Source organism: Lupinus angustifolius, chromosome LG06, assembly GCF_001865875.1.
Source record: "Lupinus angustifolius cultivar Tanjil chromosome LG06, LupAngTanjil_v1.0, whole genome shotgun sequence".
NCBI classification, from domain to species: domain Eukaryota; kingdom Viridiplantae; phylum Streptophyta; class Magnoliopsida; order Fabales; family Fabaceae; genus Lupinus; species Lupinus angustifolius.
Window position 1 is genome coordinate 29,272,249 of NC_032014.1, and position 10,868 is coordinate 29,283,116.

The 10,868-nt window shown below is 31.7% G+C and overlaps 3 protein-coding genes across 5 annotated transcripts; 1 reads left to right on the plus strand and 2 right to left on the minus strand.

Annotated features, from left to right (window-relative positions):
* Positions 4,277-5,082, plus strand: LOC109350749 (early nodulin-like protein 1). The gene is made up of 2 exons (XM_019592042.1): positions 4,277-4,535; positions 4,646-5,082. The coding sequence occupies exons 1-2, from the start codon at positions 4,358-4,360 to the stop codon at positions 5,005-5,007; spliced, it is 540 nt and encodes a 179-aa protein (XP_019447587.1). The 5' UTR covers positions 4,277-4,357; the 3' UTR covers positions 5,008-5,082.
* On the minus strand, positions 5,522-7,467 carry LOC109350968 (nuclear nucleic acid-binding protein C1D-like). 2 transcript variants are annotated; one of them, XR_002108164.1, is made up of 5 exons: positions 7,253-7,467; positions 7,111-7,166; positions 6,969-7,023; positions 6,712-6,894; positions 5,522-5,929 (listed from the first exon to the last, which is right to left on the minus strand). XR_002108164.1 is itself a non-coding variant. In XM_019592277.1 (5 exons), exons 1-4 carry the CDS (start codon positions 7,443-7,445, stop codon positions 6,742-6,744), a joined length of 462 nt encoding a protein of 153 aa, XP_019447822.1. In that variant the 5' UTR covers positions 7,446-7,467; the 3' UTR covers positions 5,522-5,929; positions 6,712-6,741. The 2 variants fall into 2 exon arrangements, 1 of the variants encoding a protein (XP_019447822.1); XM_019592277.1 differs by having other exon boundaries at positions 6,712-6,899.
* LOC109350750 lies at positions 8,484-10,344 on the minus strand. 2 transcript variants are annotated; one of them, XM_019592043.1, is made up of 4 exons: positions 10,208-10,344; positions 9,282-9,352; positions 9,051-9,183; positions 8,484-8,907 (listed from the first exon to the last, which is right to left on the minus strand). In XM_019592043.1, exons 1-4 carry the CDS (start codon positions 10,313-10,315, stop codon positions 8,770-8,772), a joined length of 450 nt encoding a protein of 149 aa, XP_019447588.1. In that variant the 5' UTR covers positions 10,316-10,344; the 3' UTR covers positions 8,484-8,769. The 2 variants fall into 2 exon arrangements, with proteins under 2 accessions (XP_019447588.1, XP_019447589.1); XM_019592044.1 differs by having other exon boundaries at positions 8,827-8,921.

A 10,868-nucleotide genomic window follows, 5' to 3' on the forward strand; every position in this document is an offset into this window, starting at 1 on the left:
TTGCCTATACGAAACAAGACCTCTAGACAATGTCATGTAAGTATAAAATGATAGTTGTCGTGTATTCTATACTTACAAAACATTTTGGTAATTTTAACCACTTTTTTATATATTTTATAATTTTAAATGAAAGTCGACAAATATGATATGTATGTTATAAATGAAAATTTATATTTATAGCTGGTTTTGACCTACTTTAAATATATAGTTATTGTACCATATTAGTGTATGGGTTAATTTTCTAGTTAAACTGACATATAGAGTCTAGTATGCACAATTATATTAGAAATACTTAGCCATGTTTATCAACAACATTTCACAATACAAATAGTGAAATTTGCTGCATTTAATGTTTTAGAAGTATAAACAATAAGGGATGGTAAGTTCAATCCTCTACAATGAGGAAAATTTAACTTTATCACTTCATATATTTTTTGTAATTTTAAATAAAGATTGATTGATGTAATATCTATAGTATAAATAAAAACTTAACATTATAATTAATTTTGGTTGGTTGTTGTAATTTATGTGATGAAAAACCATGTTTTTTCTATTATTAATTGTATCCCATTACCTTTGGGTAATTAAGAAATTAATTTTTTCGAGATGCATAATTGTTTCTCCCAACAAGTGACATTCCTAGAAATTGAATTTTGGTGGCTATCTCAAGAATTTAATATAGTGTTACAATATTAAAACAATATTTTGTTGGTTAGATATTGAAGTTGAAAGATAAGGTGTAAAATTACTTAGGCATGTTTGTTTTTAAGGAAAAAAGAAGAAGAGGAGAGAGTGTGGGTAAGATAAATGTGTGGTGGGCGCAAATCTCAAAAGAGAAAAGTAAATGAAAGGAAAATGGATGTTGTTGTAGTTATTGTTGTTGTTGGGTTGTGGGTAAAGACAGTTTCTGTTTGTGTGCAGTGCAGCAACATTTTATGAATAATCTCTTTCTCACACATTTCTCTCTCACTCTTTAACACATTTTCCACTAATGATTTATAGATTATTTATTTACTTTTTTTATAAATAAGAAAACTCTTTTGTAATCCTAAATATGTGTTTTTTTAAATCACAAAAAATATCTTATTTTAATATAACTCATCATTAATTTTTAGATATTTAATATCTTTTCCAATAAGTATTACTCATAAAAATTGAATTTTTAAATGAAAAATACATGGGGTAGAATAATATGGAGAGAAACATGTGACAGGGTTGGGTCAGAAAGCACGCCATCCTTCTTTTTCTTCTTATCCTTATTCTCCACAATATCCTTTCCTTCTGCATCATACATACTTACATATCCTCTTTCACTCTCATCTCTCTTTTTCTTTATTCATACAAAATCTTAGTTAATATTCATGTCAACTGTTATTTTATTCATTTCATAAGAGGCTTTCAAATATTAATTGTCATAATTATTACTAGTAAAAGTTTTACTTGTAGTTGGGCCGTTACCCCAACATGGAAAATTTTAATTGAGAAGTCATGATACATCAAAATAATTTCTGATCTATTAGTTTTTCAGTCTTTTATTCAGAAGTTGTGATGAGCCAACGTGCTTTTTGAGTGATCCATTTTTAAATTTTCTACTCAATGGTTGTGATGATCTAATATAACTTTCGAATAGCATAATAATTTTTTTAAATTTTTGCCTCATAAGTCGTAATGGATCAACATAACTTTTGCTAAAAATTCATCTCGTTATTAACTAGATAAACTTAATTCATTAACCAAACGAGTTTATCTAGAGCTAAAAGTTAAGCTCGTTAAATATGCGAGTCGAACTTGAGTTAAGTATAGTTCGACTAATTAAATTCATGAGGTGACTTAATTAAATATTATTGTGTATAAATATGCATGTATATATCATATATACATGTAAAAAAGCCTTTAATTTTTTATACATATTAAATAAACAATCATCATTCGAGGTAACTAATTGAACTAATCGAGGTAATGAGTTAAACTAAATATTTCGTGAAAGTCAAATCGAACAGTTCACAAACATCAATGAAGCCAAAATCAAGAAAAATTATAGCTTGTTTCGAACTCAGGTTGAGCTTTGAGTTGAATAAAACCTTATCAAGCAAAACTGAGCTAAACTCTGATTCAACTTGATTCGATTCATTCTCAACCCTACTTTTATTCAAAGTTTAATGTGGATCCTATTAAGTCTTAAATTAAATTATTCTAGCATGTCAATTTTCTATGCATAGAAAATCCACATCAATCAATGCCTTAATATGTTCTCCAAACTTTTTAAAATTTTAATTATTATTTCCAATAATTTCATAAGAGATTCACAAATTTGGATAAGAACAATCATTGTTATCAGGTCAATTTATTAACGTGATCTTTGAAAAATTAAACAAGCATATGAATTTAAAACTAAAATTTATAAAACAATACATGTCATTTTGCTTGTTTTTTTAATTACTCCCATCATCACTAATCTTATATAGTTTCTATTATTTTACCTTCTCTTGATCCACTTAAATATGAGATGAGGTATTATACCCTTGATGAGGTTAGTGGCTTCCACATGGGTCCACAGAATCCTCTAATCATAAGTTTGGAAAATGGGAGATACTACACATCATTCCCAAAACTCTAATGCCATTTTATATAGTTATGCCATAAAGTTCCTAGGGTAGGGGCCAAAAGTGGACATTTCTTTTCTGATTTTTAAATCATAATTGATAGCAAGAAGTCCAAAAGTGTTGTTAATAGGTAGTATAATTACATACACGTAGTGGTTAATTATGCCCAAAACTAAGTTCAAAAAATAAAATAAAAAAGTTATATAAAGGTTTCATGTCATAGGCACCTTTTTTATATAATCATGTACGCATGTGTTAGTAAGGACTAAGAAAGATATGGTGGGTCAGATTAGGCGTGGGCAAAAAAACCCATCACTTATAAATAATGATGGGTATGATGGTGGGTCCCAAATTTTGATCATGGTTGGGATGTGGAGGGACTTTTCCTTAGCAAATTGGCCATTGTAGGGTACCCTTTGGTTCCTTTTATGGCCACCCAACCCTATGCCCCTGCCTTTAGAATTTTAGAATTAGTTGCACATTACAACTTGCACATTCTCTCCATGTTTTACATTCTTAAAGGTTAACATGATTCTACATTCTTAAAGGTTTCCTACACTTACAACTCTTTTTATGACACATGTTGTATAGATAAATGTTTCAGTATAATCTCTATGATGAAATGTTTATGCATTTAAATGATTAATGTTTGGCCAATGGAAGTTTGATTAGTGTATTTAGTTTAAAGTTGAGCTTAACTTATCAAAAAAGAAAGAAGGGTTTGAACTTTATTCCTTTAACAGATTTAAAGTTCAATTATTTTTACTTTCTTTGATTTTTAAAGTTTATTTAAATATTATGAAAATACTTTTATGTTTCAGAGAAATATGAAACTGAGCAAAAACAATTAAGAAGAAGGGGTAGTGGTGTCATATGACCCAACTATAGGAGAATAATGATCCATCGATTATTGGAAAGACAAGTGACGTTTATAAACAAAAGTTATGTAATGACATTTTTATTCTATTATTTATCATGGAATTATATTTTTGTCATTAAAAACATGATGAGAAACAATCACTTATCTCTCTATCACCGGAGATGATCATTTTATTCATTATTAGACAACTACTTGATTATATGACCCAACTACTAAGTATATAGTTTGACACTTCGAGTACAAAAGCTTGTTTATGACTCGTAAAATTCTTTTACATTTTTGGGCTTTATAATTATTTTGGTTAAAGATGTTCTTGTGACCCAATTGCAGCTTCGGCTACAGTGATGTGAAGTGGGTTTTAAGATGGTATGTTTATTTTTTATGGTAATAACTAATCCATTTCGAGATGTATGATTATCTTTAGTGATTGTCTCTACCTACAAATATCATTTTTAGTAATTGAATATTTGATATTTTGATTTTTCTTGATCGGATGCTTATTTACTATGAGTGATGATCTGATTCATTGACGATTGTTCTCTTGGGTTAGTTTGGATAAAAAAACTATGCATATATATCAAAATCTAATTCAAATACAAATGTAGAGTCAAATATTTAATGACTTCTTAAGTTTCAATATCCATGGTCTTAAAATCATGGTTTTGACCGTTGCTATTCCTAAGAAGTAAGAACAAGACAAGAAGTGAGTGGGCTCTGTAACTTGAGATTACAAAAGTGAGTCTTAACGGCTACTTTCTGATCACTATAAATACCACACTCCTACTCTTTCTTTTTCAACTTGTGAGGGATACATAATACATTTCAATACAAAGCCAACAAATTTAGAAGCTCCTTTCACTTCTTATTATAAACAATGGCTGGTTCTTCAATAACTTGTTTATTGCTCTTATTTCTCCTATTTGGCTTATCTGCATCATCTAAGGAAATATTGATTGGAGGGAAAGTGGATGCATGGAAGATTCCATCTTCTTCTTCAGACTTCCTCAATCAATGGGCTGAAAGATCTAGGTTCCAAGTTGGTGACCGTCTTGGTAATTCCATTTTCATAAAAATCTCATTTTTTTAATTTGATATATTCATGTGAGTATAACTTCATATTCATAAAAATCTCATTCTTCATTTTTGTTGTGTGTTTATCCAGTTTGGAAATATGAAGGTGGTAAGGATTCAGTATTGAGAGTAGGGAGAGAAGATTATGCAAATTGCAGCACATCAAATCCAATTAAGGAGTACAATGATGGGAACACTAAGGTGAAGCTTGACCATCCTGGCCCATTCTACTTCATAAGTGGAGCAAAGGGTCATTGTGAGAAGGGTCAAAAGCTCATTGTGATGGTTATCACTCCAAGAGGCACCAACACTGGTATTTCCATTGCACCTTCTCCAGCTCCAAGTCAGAACTTTGAAAGTGGTCAAGCACCTAGTCCTACTAGCATTGCCACTTCATTGCAAAGTTGTGGCTTTCTGATTCTAGCTGTATTTGTGGCTATGTGGGTTTTTTGATTTGGGATTTTTCTCTGTTTTATAAAATATTCTATATAAAGACTGTCACAGTGTGGTGATTGTAAGTCTTGTTTCTATATAAGGGATTACTTATATCAAATTTATTATATTTGAAATTTTGATAATTGATTCTTGTTCTGATCTCAGCCTTTTCCAATAGCTATTGCACAAAATATTAGGCCAAGGCAGGTTATGACAATTTTTTATTTTATCTGCAATCACTTGAAACTTGTTAGCTATGCTCACTTGACTGCAATATATGTTAATAGAGAAAAAGATTATCAGACAGAGTCCAAGTTATTCAACCAAAACAAATGTGACATGTTGTTCAATTACCAAACAAGAATTAATTAGTGAATGTATAAGCTTAGTTGAAGAAATGTACAATAAACTTTCTATTCCTTTTGTTTTTAGGTTTTAATTTCCATTTTGATCCAAAAATTGTGGTAAAAAAAGCTATAAGAGAACAAACTATGTCATGAATTGTGAACAATATGAGGTCTACCTGAACAAATTATGAGAACACAATTATATTACAGCCAAATCAAAGCTTTGATGACATTGTGCTTTTGGGCAACCTGAGCGATAAACAATTTGTTGGACAATACTCAATACAGTTACCACAATTTACAGATTCTGAAATCAATACTGTAATTTAGCAATCGTTTCTTTCTAATATCCGTTTCCACAAACAAACAGAGCTTAGTTCCCCAGTATCGTCATCCAAAATTGAAGCTTAGTTCCCCAGTTACAAGCTACAAGATAACTGTTAAACATAACCGAGGAATAAGCTAAGGAAGACAAGTAAAACTAAGACTGGAACTATATGCGTCAACATCATGCGTCAAAACAAAATGATAAGAAAACATTGAGGATGCTGTGATATTCCCTCCAATGAACACAGCTCCATGTTTTTTACACGCTGCAAAAATAAAATTGCAAACAATGTCAAGAAGCATAAAGGATAATCAATAAAAACCTAAATTTATATGTGGTGTAAAATAAGTAACACTGTATGTATAGTTCCAGCCTTAGTTACAGGCTAGGGCTGTACCTTAAACTTTAAATCGTTATGTATACAATTATTTAAATTGTGGACCGCATCAGCTGCAATATTGCGGTTGCGATAACGTCGGACCGCATCAGATTCAAAAATATTTCTTTAATCACAAAATAATTCACACCACAACGTCACAATCCGCATCGCAACTGCCGTAATAACAGCAATCGCGACTGCAACCACAACTTAAAACACTGATGTTATATAATAGGATTACAAATAGTATTTCAGTTATACAACTAACCAAGTAACTATACTTTGGAAAATAAAATCTAGGGCAATTAGTCGTGAATCACGATCAGTTGGGCTAAATGATATAGTGATTGTTTTCAAATGCAAAAGAGGCAGCTCTATAACAACATTATGATAAGAATCAAGGGAAGTGAAATCTGCCCTAGGAATTAAAAACATGTTAAAGAAAAAACCTTAGATACTTGAAATTAGAAATTATGACGAAACACACAATCATAGAGAAGTATTCATAGTAGTAGCTAGTGGTTCATACATATTGGCAAAGACCTCTTAACATGTGTGTGTCCGCGATATAGAGTAAATTCTGAACAACCTATATTATGTATTGTAATGCAGTTACTCTACCAAAATACATCAACAATGGGAGAAATCAAAATCATAGGCAACTGTACCCGAGTTTCGGAAAATGAAGGGTTGAGAAGCTAATGATCATCATGATCATCATCAGATGAAAGGTCAATTAGTATTGGTTCCTGAATGGTTGGATGGAATTGGTCGTCGTCGGCTTCGGAAGACGGAAACTTCCTCTTTTGAGCAGGCTGCTGATCCTGATAGGTCACATTTGTATGATGGTTCTGTGCTGCATAAAGTAAGTAAGAAGTTGATTAAAGAAATGAGATTGAAAAATGAGATAATAGTATGAAGTTACCTTGAGCCAAATCGAAGAGGTGCTGTAATTTACGTTGGTACAAGGTTAACCTCTCCTAGTAGTGAATTGAAAATAAAAAGAGTAAGATATAATGATTAATGGGTATTGAAGTAATTAAGAAAAGGGAAGAAAGGGAAGTTACAAATTCGGATTTGATAGGATGGGCGCGTGGGTTAACTCCTCTGCATCGCAACTTCACTGTAAACAAAAAGAAGATTAGAAGAGAATGATAATGAAAAAGGAGAGAGAGAGAGAGAGAGAGAGAGAGAGAATGAGAAGAATACGAGAGAAGAGGGTATTGGTGATTTTGGCGAGAGAGAAGAGAGAGTGAGCACGTTGAAGAGGTGATAACATTTCAGAATCAGAGAGAGATGAAAGGAATTCAGGTAACTCTTTTTCAACTTTCTCAACATTCAATAATGTTTCTTTCACTGCTTCTTCACTTTCACTTGTTGTTGTAGCTGCTAATTTCACCATTCTCCCTCTCTCTCTCTCTCAACAATCAATGAAAGAAGAAAGAAAGAGAAATGAAACCAAAATAAATTCTTTATATTATTGGATTGGCTTTGGGCTTTTCCTCATAAGGGGAACAAGGCCTGCTTTCATAATGTTTATTAAATTCCACACTCAATAATTATTCACATTTATTAGACTTTGGTGTATCGGGTTCATTTTTGAAACTACAATGGTTGCATTACGTTTGTGGTACAAATATTGAAATATATTATCTCCATCATATGCAAGTCACACTTTAGAGGACCTATATCATATTTCTTAAATATAGTTTTTTTAATGGTTAACGTTTTAAATGAACCAACAAAGAATTAGTTAGTCCATGTAATGTTCCGTCTCAGGGTATCATACAAGGCTAAAGATCAAACTTCGATCATTGAGAGCGATACTTGTTAAAAATATATTCAATTACACCTAAATGAATTAGTTTTTTACTCATAGGACATAAAATATAGCCTCGGTTAACACCCAAAAAAGTTTAAATGGCAAAAGGGCTATTAGTTCAATGGTTAAAATGGGTGCTAATATCACCAAGGTCATTATCCACTAGGTAGGAGTTTTGTACATTGAAATGCCCTTTTTACCGTAAAAATACAATTGAATCAATGTAGTTGAGGAATATTGAAAATGTTAATGAGAATATGTTCATATATAAAAGGTCCCCTTAGTGCACAAGACTCTATCATGATGGATCTATGTAAGTTTACACCTAAAGTTAAAAAGAATATTTATAGAATTTGAACCTATAATCTTAAGATTAGGAGACAAGCAGCTTGATTATTGTACCGAGAAATATATACTTTCATTCACATCCAAGTTTCTGTTCTGAAAGTTTCTTAGAAAGATAGAGAGTTGTATTCTATTTTAAGGAGAGTGTTATTATTTTTCCTTGTATTTGGAGAGTTTGTAACTTTCCTCCAATTTACCTACTCACACCCCTCATCAAGCAACCACAACTTTGTAAAAACAATAAATTATAACACTTTTCTACATAAATCCACAAATGAATGGTATTTTTTGAGAAATTTAATGAACAAAATAATCAAACAAGGGTCATCTCATGATATAAAACTGATAGCTATGTTTCAAGTGTGTAAAGGAATTCTATTTTATCACTCAGTTCAGAGGTCCTGGACAAATTTCAGGCCTCAACAATAATCATCTACAACTAGCATATATATTCTGAAGTATATATGTATCATGTCCAAAACTTTGAAATTTACTCGGATATGGTTGTGCTAGTCCAAGTTTGGAAGATTTTCATGTATAGTATCACAAGATAAGGAATTCAAACTTTCAAAGCTACCTTTATCCTCTTTCCACTTTTCTTCTCATTGATTGAGAAATTAATTGGCTTCTTCTCTATACTTGGTTTCTTCCACACAAGCTCCTTCAAACTCCTATTGCTTTCATGCACTAGATTAGTCTGCATTAAAGAAACTGAATTCAGTTTTTATTTTCTTTCGTTAAAAAAACTAAACATAATTGTAATGATTCTTGGTTCAAGTTCAAAGTCCTCAATTTGGTTACTGAAAACAGTAGCTTCGGGTTTTAAGCACAAATCAGTACCTTTTTTACAAAGTGATTCCTCTCCTTCCTAACGGGCAAATGATTCGTATCTGCATTTTGATGAGGACCAAGTTCTGGTTCAACCTTGGCACATTGTGACTTCATTAAATATAAATGCCGTTGCCTCAAAAACCTGCAATCAGAAAGCACTGTTCAGCTGTCACAGAAATATTCAATGGTTAATCAATAGAAGAAAACTGTAACAATGGATGTACTCTAAATGTTCCATACCGGACTTCATCAAGAAGTACCTCTCGCTTCTGCTTCTCTGCTTCGATTTTCTTTTTCTTTGAAACATATTCCTGTAGTATTGTCACAAACATTTAGCTACCACCCTAAAAAACAACCACAAATTCAAAACAGATACCCCAACAACTTGCTTATATAGATAGAGCAATAATCTTGAATTTTCAATCCAATGACTTAGATGTATGAAAAGTCTTATAAGCCAAAAATACAAACATAATTTTTTTCTCACTGTTTTCTATATGGGATACATACAACTACTGATGTACAGTGAATGCATCTTCAAACCAGGTTACTCATCAAACAAGATGTCTGCTCTGTTCGGCATGTCGGTGGAAGGTTACCGAACAGAGTAGACATGGGATTTTACAATTCTATGAGATTAAAAGCCAGCATCCTATAAGAAGGAACATAAAAAGTTTGGTTGACAACATTTTTTGCTTCTTTCACATGTTAGAGTGTTTATTTAGCTTGTATAATTGTATACTATGCATCGTCGCGAATTGTTCATATAATAGCTGTTTCCTTGTCAAGGTTTCGTATTGCTGCCTATGACTACAATATTGCAGATTTTGCAGTCTCCGCAACCACGCCACATACTCGATTGTGGCTGTAGTGACCGATAATTGCGAGTTACAGAATAACCACAACCGCATTACGATCACAATTGTGGTTGTATTGTCATATTTTTTCTACAATTATCTAGAATTGTGACAATTACAACCTAATCACATCCACAATTTAAAATCAAGTTATTCTTTTTGTCACCATGGTGAAAACCAATGGTAAGAGATAGCAGAATGCACTATACAAAAGCATAATTTAGGCACCAATAGAAAACATAAAAGCAATGGACATATTATCAAATCCTAGAACTACAATGATAACAAGAAGAGAAGAAAAAAACCCACCTTTTGTAGGTCTAGATAATCTTCCAAAAGTGCATTGTATTTTAGGGCGATCTTCGAATTACGCAGAGAAGTGTGAAATTGAGAAGAATTAAGGGAACCCCTTTTCATTATTACCACTGAATTTTGAGTTTATGATGGAAAGGTGAGAGCTTTGAATGAATTTATTGACAAACCCTTGTTCCCCTCTTTACAATGAAAATTTGAAAGGAAGAAATCAAATTTGATTTAAATTATTAGAAGGGAAATTAGGGTAGATTAGTCATTGTGGATGATGATAAAAAGAAGAAGGGTTTGAGTGATATAGATAATAATGAAAAAGAGAAGAAATATATAGAGGAGTGGTTGTTGAAGAGAATAATGCTACAAAACATGTTATCATATCTTCAATCTCTCTTATACTATTGTATTTTGTATCATTCTTTTGCTGTTTAGAGTTTCAGATTCAGTTTACAGATTAAAAAAATAATATATTTCGGAATATTTGATTATCTTCCAGGAATTAAATCCTTAGTATTCGGTCGAAATCAAGTAAAGTCTTTCCCATTATATCAACGTTTTACTGGGAAATTTAAGATTTAAGAGATAAGAAGAAATAATAAAGGGGTGTGTGGTTTGGAAAGAGAACAAAAATGTAGGTATATAGGTACTAAGTAGGTGATAA

Excerpts from the sequence above, each read along its gene's own strand:
- LOC109350968 (XM_019592277.1), bottom strand. The coding sequence starts at position 7,445 with ATGGTGAAATTAGCAGCTACAACAACAAGTGAAAGTGAAGAAGCAGTG. Across the intron at positions 7,024-7,110 it reads ATCCTATCAAATCCGAATTT|GAGAGGTTAACCTTGTACCA; the intron begins GTAACTTCCCTT and ends ATTCACTACTAG. Across the intron at positions 6,900-6,968 it reads CCTCTTCGATTTGGCTCAAG|CACAGAACCATCATACAAAT; the intron begins GTAACTTCATAC and ends TACTTTATGCAG.
- LOC109350749 (XM_019592042.1), top strand. The coding sequence starts at position 4,358 with ATGGCTGGTTCTTCAATAACTTGTTTATTGCTCTTATTTCTCCTATTT. Across the intron at positions 4,536-4,645 it reads CCAAGTTGGTGACCGTCTTG|TTTGGAAATATGAAGGTGGT; the intron begins GTAATTCCATTT and ends GTGTTTATCCAG.
- LOC109350750 (XM_019592043.1), bottom strand. The coding sequence starts at position 10,315 with ATGAAAAGGGGTTCCCTTAATTCTTCTCAATTTCACACTTCTCTGCGT. Across the intron at positions 9,184-9,281 it reads GTACTTCTTGATGAAGTCCG|GTTTTTGAGGCAACGGCATT; the intron begins GTATGGAACATT and ends TTCTGATTGCAG. Across the intron at positions 8,908-9,050 it reads GGAATCACTTTGTAAAAAAG|ACTAATCTAGTGCATGAAAG; the intron begins GTACTGATTTGT and ends TCTTTAATGCAG.